This window comes from Sander vitreus, chromosome 4 (genome assembly GCF_031162955.1).
Source record: "Sander vitreus isolate 19-12246 chromosome 4, sanVit1, whole genome shotgun sequence".
Lineage (NCBI taxonomy): Eukaryota > Metazoa > Chordata > Actinopteri > Perciformes > Percidae > Sander > Sander vitreus.
Genome location: NC_135858.1, coordinates 16944040 through 16961288, shown reverse-complemented (window position 1 = coordinate 16961288; position 17249 = coordinate 16944040). Strand labels below are relative to the sequence as shown.

The 17249-nt window shown below is 40.4% G+C and overlaps 2 protein-coding genes across 3 annotated transcripts in view; one reads left to right on the top strand and one right to left on the bottom strand.

The window, feature by feature from the left end:
• The window catches only part of cacna2d2a (calcium channel, voltage-dependent, alpha 2/delta subunit 2a), a 159209-nt gene extending 148305 nt beyond the window's left edge, over positions 1-10904 (top strand). Inside the window, exons 23-38 of the mRNA XM_078248746.1 lie at positions 2-62; positions 1025-1122; positions 1598-1688; positions 1780-1842; positions 2008-2111; positions 2236-2334; positions 2515-2606; positions 2700-2747; positions 2858-2929; positions 3018-3170; positions 3300-3352; positions 3525-3580; positions 4630-4753; positions 5034-5143; positions 5412-5494; positions 7214-10904. Of these exons, the coding sequence (XP_078104872.1) occupies positions 2-62; positions 1025-1122; positions 1598-1688; positions 1780-1842; positions 2008-2111; positions 2236-2334; positions 2515-2606; positions 2700-2747; positions 2858-2929; positions 3018-3170; positions 3300-3352; positions 3525-3580; positions 4630-4753; positions 5034-5143; positions 5412-5494; positions 7214-7336 (1430 nt within the window). The 3' untranslated portion in view covers positions 7337-10904. The remainder of the gene's footprint in view (position 1; positions 63-1024; positions 1123-1597; positions 1689-1779; positions 1843-2007; positions 2112-2235; positions 2335-2514; positions 2607-2699; positions 2748-2857; positions 2930-3017; positions 3171-3299; positions 3353-3524; positions 3581-4629; positions 4754-5033; positions 5144-5411; positions 5495-7213) is intronic.
• A 94-nt stretch (positions 10905-10998) lies between these two features.
• abhd14b (abhydrolase domain containing 14B) lies at positions 10999-17202 on the bottom strand. 2 transcript variants are annotated; one of them, XR_013501889.1, is made up of 5 exons: positions 17105-17202; positions 15473-15700; positions 14875-15116; positions 12459-12693; positions 10999-11130 (listed from the first exon to the last, which is right to left on the bottom strand). XR_013501889.1 is itself a non-coding variant. In XM_078248744.1 (4 exons), the coding sequence occupies exons 2-4, from the start codon at positions 15684-15686 to the stop codon at positions 12514-12516; spliced, it is 636 nt and encodes a 211-aa protein (XP_078104870.1). In that variant the 5' UTR covers positions 15687-15700; positions 17105-17202; the 3' UTR covers positions 11323-12513. The 2 variants fall into 2 exon arrangements, 1 of the variants encoding a protein (XP_078104870.1); XM_078248744.1 differs by lacking the exon at positions 10999-11130 and having other exon boundaries at positions 11323-12693.
• Positions 17203-17249: the final 47 nt, after the last annotated feature.

Genomic DNA, 17249 nt, shown 5'->3' with positions numbered 1-17249 from the left:
GATTTTGAATCACTGCTGCCAAACAGTTTTGAGTCTGAAGGACATGTATTCATTGCTCCCAGGTAGCCCTGTGTGTGAATGCTTGGTGTCGTTGATGGTCATCAGTGTTTGGTCTTGTCTTTCGGTGCACTATATACTTATTTTGTGTTGTTGTTTCGGTTCCATGTTCAGCCTTTTTTGTCTGTCATCTGCTTTTTTGAACTAGTCCTTTATGGTGTTGAGTTGCACTATGTGGACGTGGCTGTGTTTCATTTATTAATTTTTCATTTTGAATGGTGTGTTTTTTTTCACGTCAAGGACCCCTAAACTGACACAAATTAGACCACAAACGCCCATCTCAGGTTTTATGCTTTATGATTTATGTTATAATACAGAAAGTGAATGAAACCCATGACCAAAATAGTCATAAACTCTGTCCCAGGAACTCACTTTGAAAACCACTGTGATAACTGAAAGTAGCACATTTAAGGAAAAGACAAAATCCATCATAACCTTATAATATGAATTGTTTTTGTATTTACCATTCTCTTTCCTGAGTTAACCTCATTACAAACAAAGAATTGAAGCCACATTAAATCTTCTTTGCCTGCTGCTGCTGTGGTGGTGTGTGTTTGTATTACACATTTACATTTAGGGGTTGTTGGTTTGGAAAACTGGATATTGGACAACAAAAGCTACAGTATGAAAAAAATCACTGACATCCTCTTTGCATGTGCTGTTTTGTTATCAAACCCTCATGGCCTCCAGCTGCAACCTGAATTCTGAAACACACTGATAGAAATCACTCCTTCATTGAGATGCCTGTGCTCTGCATCACAGTCCCAACCACATTTTTGACGTTTTGATCGACATCCATCTTAGCATATTGGAATTTAAGCTTTAAGACACGCATGTATAGGGCTTCATGCATCCCCGCTTTGTGTTGAGTGTCCCTCTGTCAAGGACAGGAAGAGTGTAAATATTGCATAAACATGTTTGTTTTTAGCTTCTTTCTCTGAGTTAAAACGCCTCGTCTGTTCCTCAGGGAGTACTGCAATGATCTAGAACTGTCCAACAACAACACTGAGTTCCTGCTAAACTTCATTGCCCTCATGGAGAAGGTAACACCGGACTCCAAACAATGTGAGTTTCATTTCTTTTTCACTCACACTGATTTTAATTGAATTAATTCAAAATTGACTTTAACGGTTAACGCTGGCAATATTATATATTTTTGTTAAACAAATCCAAATAAAATCCATTGATAAGACCAAAACCAACCATGAGTTAATCCTACTACTAAGTAGTGTCTGTTTAGTCAAGGTTATAGGAAAATGTATGTATGTCAACACCAAGCTTGCACAGAGACAGGGTGAGTTTTGTGGATTTACTTGGCTGGAAATTGGTGAAACTGTTACATTTGAAAGAGAGAGAGAAAAAGCATTGTGTTCATATTCACTACAATCGTAAGTGTTTATGTTAGGTTAAATTTTGACCAAAAGTTGTCTGAGCGAGTTTTAGATGTGTTCAGGAAGAGAAATCTACATCTAATGTGGATATAACTGACATTCTGTTCGTTTGCACCTTTTTCTGATAATCTCTACCTAAATGTGTTTAGGTGACAATTTGCTTCTCCATAACCTGATTCTGGACACTGGCATCATCAGGCAGCTGGTCGAGAAAGTGTGGAAGAATAAAGACTTGAATACGTGAGTATGGTTAGGGATCTTCATTGTTATATTTGACTCTGAATAAGATTTAGATTTGATTTTGGTCTCTTTTCTCCATCCTGACATCTAGATATGGCTTTCTGGCCGTGTTTGCTGCATCAGATGGAGGTGTAACAAGAGTGTTTCCGAACAAGTAAGTGCACTCCTCATCAAGGCTGTGTGTCTGTAGATCTGTTATGTTTCTCACTTTAGTATCTTAAAGTAGTAAGTTGTGAAGACTTCAAATGTGTCAGTATAGTGGGAGGCTTGTACATCAGAGATGTACAACTTCAATGTCCAATGTGCTCTTAAATCTCAGAGCTGCAGAAACCTGGGAAGAAGACCCTGAGCCGTTTAATGCCAGCTATTACCGCCGCAGTCTTGACAACAAGGGCTACATCTTCCGAGCGCCTTATCGAACAGGTGAATGATTCTTCTTTCGGTCTTAGGTTATATATCTCACACTAAGCCTCATAATGTGTTGTGGCTTTTTTTTTTTATAACCCCCCTCCTGGCTTGTTTCTTTATTTTTGTTTCCTTCTTGAAGCCCGGGATGAGCTGCTGAACCCAGATAATGACACCATAGGGATCCTGGTCAGCACGGCTGTGGAGATCACAGTAGGAGGGAAGACCATCAAACCTGCAGGTGGGTTCAGCTCTGCAAGAGGAGACAAAATCCTTATAATAATGGATGTTAAAGAAAATGTTTTAGAGCAGGGCAGAGATAATTACACGTCTGTGTTTCTTGTCACTTTGCGTGGACATGTTTGTTGGGCCTTTTATTTGCATGTCTTTTTAGTTGTTTCCTAACTTCTCTTTTTCTCAGTGGTCGGAGTAAAACTAGACCTTGAAGCCTGGACGGATAAGTTCAAGATTCTTGCCAGCAACCATACTGACAACCATCAAGGCTCGAATACAGTAATGAAATATACATTAAAAGTTCATTATATTTACAAGCTTAAGTCTTCAGCAGTATTTCTTAGATGTTCTTTGTTGTTTTCTCTGTGACAGTGTGGACCAAACAGAGGCTGTGAAATGGACTGCGAAGCCAACAGTGAGGTACGTATTTCTGCTAATGTCTAATGTGCTTTCTGTATTCCGTTCGATCTACTGTATCATAGCACTGTACAGTTTGGGCTTCTAATGAACGCCTATCTTTGCCTCTGCAGGATCTCCTGTGTTATTTAATAGATGATGGTGGATTCCTAATCATGTCTAATCAGAAGGATGATTGGAACAAGGTGGAGTTAATAAATTCATTTTTACACTGACCACTGTTTCTAACTAATCTTTACACTCATATTAACCAGTGGTTCTTATTCCTCACAGGTGGGCATGTTCTTCAGTGACGTTGATCCCTACTTGATGTACGCTCTCTACAACAATTCCTTCTACAACCGCAAGCAGTCATTTGACTACCAGTCTGTGTGTGAACGGATGCCCAACAGTGAAGCCGGAGCTGCACCCAGAGGAGTGTTTGTGGTAAGAACAGCAAGATTTAAAACCGTAGACTAGATGACAATGCGTTAAATTGATGGCATACGGTGAAACTGATGGATATGTGATTGAAATATTGTTGTTACATTTGTCTCTTTTCGTATGTATCTGCAGCCCACAATTGCCGATTTTGTAAACGTGGCTTGGTGGACATCCGCAGCTGCATGGTGAGAGTCCTCAAGCTCAAATGAAGAAAAAAAGCACAGCTGTAACATACAGTACACGCATAATGTACCTGATGAGATTTGATTTGATGGATACTCCGAGTACACAGTACCATATTCACTGCAAAATACATTGCTGTAACGTATTACTAATCCCCATTTCCTGTCTCCACAGGTCCTTGTTCCAACAGTTTATGTATGGACTGGCTTATCATAGCTGGTTCATCACAGGTGGGTGCAAACAAGACAATCATTAAATGTTATCTTGGTGTTTTACATGTCTGCATGTAAAGTTTAAAGCTTTAGTGCGTAACTTAACACCTCAAATATTATGAACATATTATGAATATATAATGAACGTCCGTTTCATTAAAGCCATTGTTAAATGAGTTGCTACAAAGCTAATTAAGACTATCAGCTCCAGAAAACTTTCTGTATTTCTCAATATGGCTATGCTCAGAAAATTGTGTCGTCCGGTGACTTTTGCATGCAGAAAATCGAGTGAAGATAATTGCCTCTTCCGGATTGCTCCGGTACCGCAGGAAATTCCGCCGGATGCATGTATTTTCCGTTTCCTTCCGCTTTAAATTCGGTGGATTAATGAGGACTTATTTTTGACTGCTCCTTAGATCTCTGGAGGGTAAATTGAGACAGCTAGCTAGACTATCTGTCCAATCTGAGTTTTCTCAGCGGCTCTGTGCGGAGTTTAGCACCGCCCATGATGATTCTGATTGGTTTAAAGAAATGCCATTTAACCAGAGCATGTTTTCCCGAATGCTATGTGGAGTAGCCAGACCCTCCTTCAGCGAGCTTTGGAGGAGGGTCTGGCAAAGCAAGACTACAGGAAGATAAACACCTACCAGCACCTCTAAAGCTTACTAATCAACACCTTGCACCTTATTTGTTTAATAGACAATCATCAAACCTGTCATTTGTGGTTTCATGTGGAAGTTATGGCAACAATCTTTTCATCTCACTCTCAGAAAGAAAAAGAACTGTATTTCACAAAATTGTGAACTATTTCTGACCACTTAAATTGGAGTTATGAGGCAAGACTTTTGAAGTGCAGCAACTAACAGTTAAATGATATGTATTATATTATATGTGTTCTCGTGACATTAGTTTGTTTCCAGACTGTAACTACAAACTATGTAAAGAAATGGTTTTACAGCCAAGTGTAGACGTTCATCTTTGTAATTCCATTTTAAGAATCAGGTCTTATAAATCAACTGAAATGACAAGTGCATCTCTTATGTCTTTGTGCTCTGGTGATGCTACAGATGAGGTGGATGCAGAAGGAATGGACTCCAAAGAGCGGAGTTGTGTAATGATCCAGACCCAGTACTACTTAAGTAATCTCAGCAGCTCCTACAACATACTGCAAGACTGTGGTAACTGCTCCAGGTCTGTGTATACGCACACACACACACACACACACACACACACACACACACAAACGCACTGTGAGAGAGGCACAGTTAGCAAGATTCATCTTTCTGTCGGAGCTAATAAACTCTGCTGATGATTAAACCGCATCAGCTTTAATGAAACGGTCATTTCATTGGCTAAATGAGCCTTACAAGACTGTCTCATGAATCTCGCTGATCCATTAGCAAATGAGACTGTGATGTAAGCAAGCAGAGAGGGGTTGTTGACTGAGTTGTCGATTGCTCTCTTTCTGCAGGCTGATTCATGCCAAGAAGATAAACAACACCAACTTGCTGTTTGTGGTGGCAGAGAAGATGCCATGCAACACCTGTGAGATAGAGAAGCTGTCCCAGGAGGAGGAGGAGTGTATCCTTTTTCACATTGTACACCAGCTGGCAGAAGAGAAGACATACTAGATTATATCTCCGTATTACCATACCTGTGGAAACGCAGATGTGTCACATTCATTTCAAGGTTATTTTTATCATGGTGGCGTGATACGTCATTTAACGTCTGTAGGACTGCGTGAGTAATCAGGGTGTGGGTGGATGATGAAACATTGCAACAACAAAAAAAGACAGACAAAAGCTGAAATTCAATCATTTTAATTTTCTTTAATTTAGTCAATTTTTAGTCAAGGAGGAAAATCCATGTGAAGAACTGAACGTGGCACGCTATCGAAAAGGACCCTCGACCTGCTATGACAACAACATCTCTGTAAGATATTTCAGCACATTTATTCAAATAAAAATAAACTGTGAGTTGGTGAAAATGTAATTGTAGGGAGCATAATGTTCATGGAATAGACTCTGATAAAAGTCACAAACTAATCTATGAATCATGAATAGGACATTAGTGCATACAGGTAATGGTAGTGGGTAATATGCACAGTTTATTGACTTTCAGCAGAATCATATTGTGATGATGAGATAATTTAAAATTTATAAATAAGTTTTATTTCTCCTGTCCAAAATAATGATTCTGAGCAACAGTGAGACACAGTTCATTACTTTGAAAATCAGATTATTTTGTACGTGATTTTGCAAACATTAGCTATATTGTGACTGATATATAGCATTATTACTCAGCCCTACATACAGTACAGGCACACAGTGTGAGAGAGCACATGCAGTTTTTAGTTTACCTTCAAGTTTATGACAACTGTAGTTCTTTATCTTTAAGGGAATAGTAAGACATTTTGGGAAATGCACTTATTCGCTTTCTTGTCGAGAGTTAGCCGTGAAGACTGATACCACTCTGGAGGCTTGTCATCACAGTGAGATTGCTAGGCAACCAGCTGAGACTCCAGGAAGTCACTAGTCCCAGGCTGTGTCCGAAATCACTCCCTATTTACTATACAGTGCACTACATTTACTGTCCACCATTTTATTTCAGTGTCCGAATTCTGGGTGTGTTCTGAAGTTGATCCACTATGTAGTGCCTCCACTAAATCTACAATGGAACAAAAAAAGTAGAGTGTGAATGTGCTCTTTTTTTTTTTTTTTGCTAACATCCCTACTCCAGATTTTTTTAATGCTGAAAGGCAGCACGGTGAGTCAGTGGTTAGCACTTCTGCCTCACAGCAAGAAGGTTCTGGGTTCCAATCCAGGTCGTTCCGGGCCTTTCTGTGTGGAGTTTGCATGTTCTCCCCGTGTTTGCGTGGGTTTCTTCCCACCATAAAGACATGCATGCTAGGTAATTAGGACTACAGTTGAAAATTAGCCAACTGGCTAACACTGGCGCATTTACAGAAATGTTGATTAATGTACCTTGTCCTAATCAAATGAACTTACAAACTTAAATTACAATTGAGCGTCAGTGATTACATAAAATGATGATGATAAGCAAGTGTCTGAAATCTCAATTTAATGCACAGTGTTGAGTGTCTATTATATAGAGAGTAATGAATGAGTGAACAAGGGAGTGATTTCGGACACAGACATAGTCCAGCTCATGACCTACGATGCTGCTACTTGTTATTTTTTGTACAAAGCAAACAATTAAGATATAACACATTTAACTAGTGAGCTTTAAGTTCGCTGGTAAGCGGATTTGACAGACAGACATGAATATGGCATCAATCTTATCATTTAACTCTTGGCAAGAAAGAAAATAAATATGTCTCACAAAGTATCAAACTATCCTTTTAAAACAATCCCAAACTTAAAGTTAAACTGAAAATTGTGCGAGAGAGAAAGTCCACCTTCCTCTTAGCAGTTTCTTACTAAACAAAAAGGTTTAGCATGTGGACGGACAGAATGAAACAAAAAAAGGAGGGAGTGGATTCTTCCTTACTTACTGTACACATTAGTTGATATTTTTGATAAGTAAGAAAGCATGAGTCATACATAGCTTTTTTTCCCATTAGCATGCAGTATTAAAACACACATCTGATGCACTAGATGTGTACTTACAGCTTCAGTTTTCCCTCTGCAGGAGAACACATCAGACTGTGGACGGGGCCACTCCTTCCGTCCGTCCCTCTACACCTTACTGCTCATTCAGCTGCTTCTGCTTTATCCGGCCATTAGCCCCCACTTTCACTCTCTACTACATTAATTACATTTTCCTTCCACTTGTCCTCCTTTTAGCCCTCCCGAGCTTCTTTCCCAACCCAAATGCCTCCAACCCCACCTCCATGCCCCTATGCCCTCCCCCCGATATAGTCATAGGTAATAATGGGACTTCCCTTCACGGCAAGTTGGAAGCCCTGAGTATCGCGCTACCCAGCTCGCTTCAGTTTGTGTCGCTTAGTGACAACTGCCGGACGTTTGTGTCCTCAGCCAGTTAGCCTTCATCTGAAGGAGGAGTGGGTGGTGCTGGACCACCTGTATCATAAGAGGCAATGTCAGAAAAGAGAAAACAACCCCCTGCCCCCCCACTGACCACCCCACCACCACCACCATTCAGAAAAGGGAGGGGAAAGAGGACAGGCCGATGTCCTTTTTACAGACCTCCCACCTCATACAGACTGGAGAGTTGAAGTTGTCTGTCCGCCTTCATCTCTGTCCATTAGACAGACAGTGGGACTTCTCCATCTTCTTCTCTCCTCCATCTCAGAGTCTCACTGCTCTGTCATATGCCTCTCATAAGAGGCTGTGGGCCATTCAGCCAGTTATAGCCACCATAAAAGAAAACAACAGGAAAAAAATTATTGTCAAGTATTCAAAATGTCAAGTATAAACCGCTGAAGTGATGAGTATTCCAAACATACAGCATATTTAGGTTTGAATTTGAAAAGGAAGTTGTTAAGTGTTTGTTTAAAAAGACATTAATTCATTTATGCACTATATCTACTTGCCAAAATGAGATAGACTTTCATGTGGTCTTATTTTTTATAGCCAAAACACGAGGAGGAAATGACTTCTGATTTAGATTTGGGATAAACCATGAGAGGAAGAGGAGACACTCGGAAACTGAATGCTGATTCATTTGTGTAACGCCTAATTACAGATTAACGCTTTTAAAAAAAGTCCACTGGGGATTATTGTAATTACATGATGGTAATCGCATTTGTTGGAAGTACTTTCCTCACATTTACTATTTAAGGGTAGTGCTATCTGGCTTACACATTAGTGACAGCTGTAAAATGTGAATCAGTGTTCGGTCACTGCAGATTCAGAGCATCGTTGATGTTGTGTGTTATTCTCCTTTATGATCAATCGACCATTCTGACCTCTGGTTTTGGACTGATGTTAAAAAAAAAAAAAAATCCCTGTGCTCTGATGCGAAAGCTCACCTCTGCCAATCCTCATGAGGCTTCTCCAATAACCTCTACTAACACTCCTAATCACGATTTGTATGTGTGCTTTACTTCTGCTCACACAACAAACACACCGAGATCTCTGCCTCATGACCGTCTCATAGTTGTTCCGGGTGGGTTTTTCCTCTTCTTTTTTTAGGCTTGTAATACCTTTGACTGATGCTGTTTAAACTTTAAAACCATTCGCTGCTGGGGGCTAGGGGCTTATCAACATTTCCAACAAAAGTGCAGAAGAGACAACTAAATATGGTGATCACGTGCAGTAGTAGTCTGGTTGTAATCCGTCACAGTTCATCATTTTGATCATTACGATGTGTGAAAAGTCATTTAGACTCCCATGTTTAGGAGCCGCTCTGTTTCATAGTGCCTTGATGCACTTTGTTTTGGACCACATCGGCTGTATAAGAGTAGAGCTACTGTATAGTAACTTTATAAAGCAGCCATCTTTGGGGCTTTGCATAACTCAGGAGCCTGTGAGACTAAGGCTGTCAGCTATAGAAATAGCTTTATACAGAGCCATCGCTCTGACCGGCTCAGACTTAATGTATTTGGCCTCTCGGCTGTGGATGCTCCAGAGCCACCAGACTGCCATTATATGGAGTTACTATACCGTTCCTTTACAAAGCCATGTATAGAGCTATGATACACTATCAGTATACAGCAACTTAACTGGCCATAGAGTGTTTTTAGGGCCACCTGACTGCTATAGTTCTGCCTGTGTGTGTGTGTGTGTGTGTGTGTGTGTGTGTGTGTGTGTGTGTGTGTGTGTGTGTGTGTGTGTGTGTGTGTGTGTTTGCGTTAATAGCACTTAAAGGGAATGTCTTAAAAAATGAGTTGTGCAGTGTTTGAGGGATGACAGTTGTGGTAGCATAGCTGGTTTTTCCTGTTCCTATGTTGCAACTGACACAATCCAGTGTTGTTGTAGAGGAAGAAAAAAAAGGGGCTGAAACAAAAATAATCCATCTTTAGCCATCAGTCTGCCTAAATGTTAATCTAAGGGAGCAGAGGCGTCCGAAAGAATGTGTAGTTCATCAGTGTTTTCTGCTTCAAATGCAACATAGTTAACAAAGCCTCTATAAATGCCTTAGTGTTACACAGTATACAGAGCTCTGATACCTTTCCCTCCCTCATGTACACTCACACACAAACAAATAGATCCTCAAACAAATAGATAATCCTAAATATTCACTCCCCTGGGCTTTCTTGGTGTTCTGCAGTAAGTATAGTGAGCTCTAATTTTTGCATCTTGGAATGATTCGTTATTGATTGATGCCTGTTTTGATTAAATGCTTGAAAGCCAAGTGGGAGTTTTAAATTTCAAAAAGCCTCCAACCTTTGATGTCCACATCCACCCAAACTTCACTGTATTGCTCAGGTGGGACGACTCACGCAACAATTGGAACCTTAACTACACACTCTGTACAGTTGTTGATGTGACAAACATGCTGGCACAGTAACTGCAGCGCGGCTCCGAACAAATCTGACTCAGAAAAACAAAAGACTATTAAAAAAAATAATTTAAAAGACGTTCTTCCAATTCGGCTCCATTCAGTGTTGAGTACCTACTGGGTCATCTGATGCCAGATGCAGTTTTACTTTTCTGGTATTTGTTTGTCTCCGTTCTGTGCCATTTAATTTTGTCTGTATTTCCCTTTTTACACTGTCTGTAAATGAGCGCTACACGTGCCTGTGGAAATGTACCCCCTGCAACTTCCTCTCTTTTCCTGGCTCTGTACGCTTACAGTCCTCACAACTAAACTAAATATGTAGGCCTATAGTTTTTTGCACCTGCACTGAGACATTTGGCACAACACACCTATAAGCAAACATGTAATGACACTTACTCATGCCCGGCTGGGAGATGTCAAGCACCAGGCAGAAGTAAGCCAAGGACGTCACTTCCTAGGTGTTTTTTTTTTGGTGAGCGAGTGGAATATCAGAGACAAAGTCAGGGAGTGGGTCTCCACAGAGCAGCATGGGCCGTCCAACAGAAGGTCATGGAGGAATCATGTAGTGACGTCTGTGTGTGCAAAAAAAAGTCTTCTGAAGGAAACACACGTCTGATATCTGTGGTTTGACAAATTTACTTTTGCCAAAAAATAAATAAATAAATAAAAAATAGAAAATTGGACCAGCTTGGGGATGATGAAAGGGAGGGGGTCAGCTTTAGGACAAGACCCTAAAATAAGTAGGGGATGGTTTTCATAAAGCCTCTTGCCCCCTCCCATCCCGACCCTCGCTGCATCTGTGTTGGTGTGTCTCTGTGGGAAAGACGTTTGTATGTGATTCTGTAGTCTGGTGCTATGTGACCATGTTTGACAAGTGTGTAAAAAAAATAAAAAAATAACAGCAAACATTTAGAGAAAAAAATCTGTAAAATCAGTCGAATTTTAAGTGAAGTTATAAAATATATAGGAATACAGCACTGTTGATAAGTTTGAGATCTGAAATCAAAACATTTTGAATTCTTTTTTGTTTTGTTTTTATTTCTTGTATGTGTGTGAGTGTGAATGTTTGTGTGCGTGGAAGATTTAGCTCCTTTTTTTCTGGGCACTGGTCCATGTCGCTCCATTCTTTTGTACAGATGAAGCTGAAAAAAAAAATGACAAAAAAGAGGGCAAAATTTGTAAAATATTGTGTCTGTGACTCCTTGTAAAATATTTTCAAATTGTTTATTACAGAGAATCAGTTATTAAATAATGTTCATATTTTTCACTTCATTCAGCGTGTGGGGTTTTTTTTTCAGTCGAGACACAGGTGGAGATTCATTTATTTTCAGGTTACACTATTTATTATTATAAATAAAGTGTAAAAAATATTTTTTACACTGAAAATAGAAAGTCTTTAAAAAAAAAGTTTTAAGGCCCTGACACACCAACCCGATAATCGGCCGTCGGACAGTCTGGTGAGGTCAGTGACTCGAGTCTGTTTGGTGTGTTCTGTGCCGTCGTCAGTCGGAGGAGCCGTTGGCCTTCATTTGGGCCGATTTGACATGTTGAAACGGAAGGCGGGCAGTCGGACTCAATGGCCAATCTGATTGGTGGAGCGCTAACTCGGAAATGACGAGTGGGATGAGCCTGACTAACGCCTCTCAAAATCTTTTAAACTGACCTTTGTCAATCTGAAATGAAGACAGATTCAGCAACTGCATGGCCTATTTCTCGCTTAAAATGTTTTCCGAAACACAATTCGGTGAACTATCTTCGTAAAATTTAAGATCGTATTCCGAATGAAGCCGCCATTATGCCCGGTTGCAAAATCCGGGAGCAGCCAGACCCACGTGACGCGTTCACCCAATCAGCTGCCGGTTTTCTTTTTTTGGGTGACTATACAGATTAGCACCGCCTGCTGTTATGGAGATGTATTACGTCTCACACAGAACGTACGCTCAAGTAGGCGTCGCTTCGGTGTGTTCCGAGGCACTTTTTTTGACCAACTCAGGGAGGCAGTCGGTCCGACTGCCTTTTCTGCCGAAGGTCGGCCATCGGGTTGGTGTGTCAGAGCCATTACATCTTGGAAATACACTTACTGTATTAGCTTTCTTAAGGAGACAAGACAATTAACTTATGTTTCTCATATGATTCACACCAGCAGCCGGCTAAATTAGCTTAGCACAAAGACTGGAAACAGGAAAAAACTTGCTAGAACAAACATGTTAATTAGTGGGTTTTAGAAGTGATGGTAGGTTGATTTTGTTACCTTTGGACAGAGCCAGGCTAGTTTCCCCGTTTCAAGTCTTTATGCTAAGCTAAGTTAGCTGGCTGTTAGCCATAGCCTAATCTTTACCATATAGACATCAATCGTCCTATCTAACTCTCGGCAGCAAAAGTGAATAGTTTAGAAAAGTCTTGATTTTCGATACTATTTAAAAAGTCACAATCAGTTTATGCAGGACGTTTGTGGTCTAAATTAATTTACTGTATGTGTGACTGTTGCTGTTGATAATCTCTCCACTGAAACACAACGAGCAGCTTCACAGGGTATTAAGGAAGTCAGTGAGGGCTTTGTGCCAAGTGTCCGGGTCGTCCAGGTAACAAGGGTGACCCGCTCCTTTCATCACCACCACGGTGTGATTGGCCAGATTGCTCAGGTTGCTCAGTGACAGTTCTCCAAGCTGAGTGTCCTGGTCACCATAAACAATCAGAGATGGGACCTGGAGGAGAGACGGGACACAAAAACACACAAGAGATCTTTCTGATGAATCATTTCCAGAGTCCTTTCTCTATTTAAAAATAAATCTAAGTTCAAACCCGTAGCTAAAGGGATTTTAGATGTCCTCTGTTTTACCTCAAGTTTCAATAAAGGCAAACGGGTCTTATAAAAAGATAAGAGGTAAGCTTTTTATTTGTATAAGGTGTAACTAATTCATGTGTCAATAAGAATAAAGTAAGAACAGGCTAGTCAGGCAGACCTTAATATTAGCTTTCATCAGCTGCGGAAGAAATATTCAGATCTTTACTTAAATAAAAGTCACAATACGCACCAATATAAATATACTCCATTACAAAGTAAAAAGTCCTGCATTAAAGGGGCACTCCAAAGATTTAGTTTTGCATTTACATAAAGTTGGGGAACTTGCAAGACACAGACTAAAAAAAACACTAGGAGAAGTGTTTGTCGGATGGTCAAACAGTTTAGAAAACCTCCCGCCCTACACAAATTTCCGACATCAGATTAGTGTCCCACAATTACTGTTAACTCAATCCGACATTAACACCCACTTCACGCCATGATCTGTCAGATGAGCGTTGGTGAAAGAGGGCTGGAGTCGAACATATCGCTCTAGCTCTTTCTTCATTATTGACACAACTATTTATGTCGCTTTTCATGTGAACAACCGATTGCAACACCTTGAATGTCTTCCAGCATCTGAATATGTTTGTCCTCATCCCCCTCCCTGACCTGCTTTTCATCCCAAACTTGAGTGTGGCCGTTTGAAAGAGATATTAAAACTTTTGCCTTCTGATGATGGCAGTCATCACATTCAAGGGCTCAAGCTCCAAAAATGCTGGAACTCCTATTTCCATAGTCACAAGTGTATTTTCCCTGATAACCCTGAAAAGTATTCTACATGCATAAAAATAACCCATGAGTGTTATTCTATTATTTGTTTTATAACTGCATTATGAGTGATGCCTTAATGTATGAGCAGAGTTAAATTGTATTATGTCAAGATGGAGATTTGAACTACTTATATTTTATAAACATATACACATTTTTTCATGTAAAATCTCAACCTGCAAAGTAACTAGTAATTTTATCTGTCAGTTTGTATCTGTTCTCTGTACTCTGTACTGTATCTATTTAGTTATTTTTATATCGACATCTCACTTTAATATCATGTCGCTGATTTTCTGCTTCAATATTTTCTCCAAATCGCCGAACATCAAGCAGCCATGAAGCTCTCATTTACTCAGACATGTTCGCTTGTTTTTGGAGGGGAAAGACTTTTGGGTAACAAACACGTCTCCTTCATGGATAATGCCCTGTCACTTGGTTTGCCATCCAATAAATTGAATTTTGAAACAGTTTAGAGCTGGATAAAAGCCAGTGTGTGTGTGAAAGTCACATGGTATCTGCTTCTCTCATAGTCTCATGTAAAATGGAGAGCAGGTTGTGCTGAAAAATGGGGTTGACATTCATGGTTGCTCAAGTTATCCTTTAAAGAAGAAATGAGGAGCACATATACTGTAAAAATGATAAGTTTTGCAGGAAAGTGTGGTGGCATTTCTATTTTGTGCTAAGATGAGACAAGGGGAAAACTTAGGTAACATAAGGTCACTCCCAGGTCACAGGTCAGGGTACGAGAAGATCTATTCAGCCATACTCCAGCACTAAATCCGTCCTGTGTTTACGTGTGAATTTATGTTTGTCTCTTGAGACTGAGGGAGTCTAGGCAGCTGCATGATAAGGGAATGTTGTGTTCTGGGGCCGTCAGCGAAAAAAACAGCTAGGGGGCGACACACACTGGACTTGCAAAACAACAAGATTTAGGTGAGCATCTGTGTTTGTGGCACCTATGTTATGGCGCCATCAATATCTTTGCACAACCCAAACTTGACAGCTTCAGCAGGAGATAAATGCCTCATGGAAATACACAGATCCTTAGAATTGGGATGGCACTACATGACACCGCATTGTGGTTTAACTGCTTAATCCTAAATCTGATCAATCCTAAATCTCCTCGATCGAGATTTCATTAAATGCTTCTGTGCAAGTCATCAAAGTCTCCCAAACTTTGTTCATTTATCCAGAGTCGAGCTGCTCCTGTGTTTTTCCATAACAGAAAGAAAACTACAAAGGAATATGAAGTATAACCTCACACAGAACGTACCTTTACACTCTGGTACTGCTCCTCTGTGAATTTGTCGGTGCAGATGGGAGCTACAGGGATGTAGGCTCGTATCAGAGCCTGGTGCTGGAGGAGGAAGGGGAGGGAGTACATCCCACTGAGGGACGGGCTGATCACCACCACCGGGCTCAGGCTCAGCTTCTCACACACCTCCTTCAAGAAATCTGCAGGGGCCGGTTCTCCGACCGCGGCCGGGGCCTCAGCTGACTTGGACCGGCCGAGCCCTGTGGACAGATAGAGAGAGAGCGGACTAATAAAGGCGTGAGAGAAGAAGAAGACGAGGGCAGCAGATTTTAATATTTAAGTTTTCAAACTGGGATACATGGAGGGAGAGACATGAGGCATGAGGTAAAAGGGAAAAGGTACATTCTGGTGTTCTGCAAACAACAACAGGAAGTTATTGTAGTTTGGCTGCTGATTTGGCCTCCTTACCAACACCGTCAGCAGTTGATGCTGCACCAGTGACTGGGACACAGCTCATGGAGTCAGTTAAGGAACCCATCATGCCCGATTTCCCCAATTTGATTAATATCAAAAATAGCCCTCCATATTGGATGACATTTAGGGCCATCAGACTCACCTGGCAGGTCGATGGCGACCGCACGGCAGCCTGCTTTGGCCAGAGTCTCCAGAGTGCCAATGTTGAGCCAGTTTTCTGATGAGAAACGGATGCCGTGAAGGAGTAAAACTGACATCCTAACTTCCCCTGCGGCAGGTGCACTCTGTCTGTAGAACAGCGGCGCTTTGCAGCTCTCCACCTGCACACTCCCCTCTGTCATCTTAACAGCTGACATCCTGAACAGAAAAACTGCAGAAAACAGTCACACTGTTACTGTAACACACTATTATTATGGAATGGTAAAGTAAAAGTAGGCCTACAAAAGTATTAGCATCAAAATATACCCAAAATACAAAAAGTAAAAGTACTCATTATGCAGAATATCCCATTTCAGAATTGTGTATATGTTATCTGTATTATAACTCTGAATGCTATATAATGTTGCAGTTATTAAAGGTATAGGTAATTTAATTACTTTATATACTGCTCGGTATCTTAATCTATAATATTACATACTCATTTATTATGTTGATTATATTTTGTATTAATAATTTGAATCTGCAAAGCAGTTCCAGCTGTCAGATAAATGTAGCAGAGTAGTTATTTAAAGTAGCACAAAATGTAATCACTCAAGTAAAGTAAAAGTATCTCAAAATTGTACTTAAGTACAGTACTTGAGTAAATGTGGACTTCTTAGTTACTTTCCACCAGTGGTTGTAAAAAATATAAAATATGTCTTCATAAGAGAATTATAAGTGCTGACAAACGTACATTAATAAACACTTGAAAACTACTAAAACTACTACTACTACTACTACTAATACTACATTATAGTATGTTATCTATATGAAATGCATATAAATGCTTAATAAGGGGACTTAAAGTAAAGTTTTACCCTGTTTAATATATGGAAAAGTAGCCTACATCTCTCTGAAATGTAGTGGAGTAGAAGCATAAAGTAGCATAAAATATGTAGGTATAGTAGTACAGTAGGTAACTTGATGACATACTACAATACACTACCATACAACCAAAGCTTTTATAGAAACTCATCAGGTAGGGTGGCAGCAGCTTAGTCCATATGGAGTTGGGTTGGGAACCGGAGGGTCGCCGGTTCTAGTCCCAGTACGGACCAAAGTACAGAGTGTGGATGGCACTGCCAGGTGCTCTTGAGCAAGGCACCGTACCCTCCCAGCCTACTCCCTCTGACATCTCTCCATTTGTGCATGAACAGGTCCTGAGCGCGTGTGTGTATTTCAGGCCTGTGTGTAGTGATTTCTAACAAACAGAGTGTAATTTATAAATGTATTTATTGTAACTTAATAAATTACATAATATAAATTATAAATTAAAATTAGGAGCTGTTTCAGTGCAACAACAGCCTCTCTGTCAGAGCTTCAACTAGCTAAACATTGTAAGTTGCTCCACAAAGACATTCGTTGCATTGGACTGCGCCGTTTTGCACAATGTTGCTGTTAATTTGTTCACACTCCCTACGCATTTAAATATGCGCTACGCTTTATTCTTGTCTAGTTCAGTGTTGAAAAAGAAAAGTAAACAGTCTGATCAAAGTCCAGATTCGATCATTTGATTCGTGCTCGCTCTCAGCACTTCATCACAAACACGATGAGAAAAGAATCCGCCTCTTCTTACCTGACACCCTGCAGTTTTGAGCGGATGATCAGCGTGTAAAATGAAGCAGGACAGTTTGAGCCTGACCCATAGACTGAACCAGCTAGTTTCACTTTTTTCCCCCGAAAACAGGAAGACAAAACCTCCCTGGAAATTGTTCTACTGA

Bases quoted from the DNA above. Each gene is read 5' to 3' on its own strand.
- abhd14b (XM_078248744.1), bottom strand. From the start codon at position 15,686: ATGTCAGCTGTTAAGATGACAGAGGGGAGTGTGCAGGTGGAGAGCTGC. The intron at 15,117-15,472 runs GTGAGTCTGATG...ATCTGTCCACAG, and splicing joins GGTCGCCATCGACCTGCCAG to GGCTCGGCCGGTCCAAGTCA. The intron at 12,694-14,874 runs GTACGTTCTGTG...TCTCTCCTCCAG, and splicing joins AGCAGTACCAGAGTGTAAAG to GTCCCATCTCTGATTGTTTA.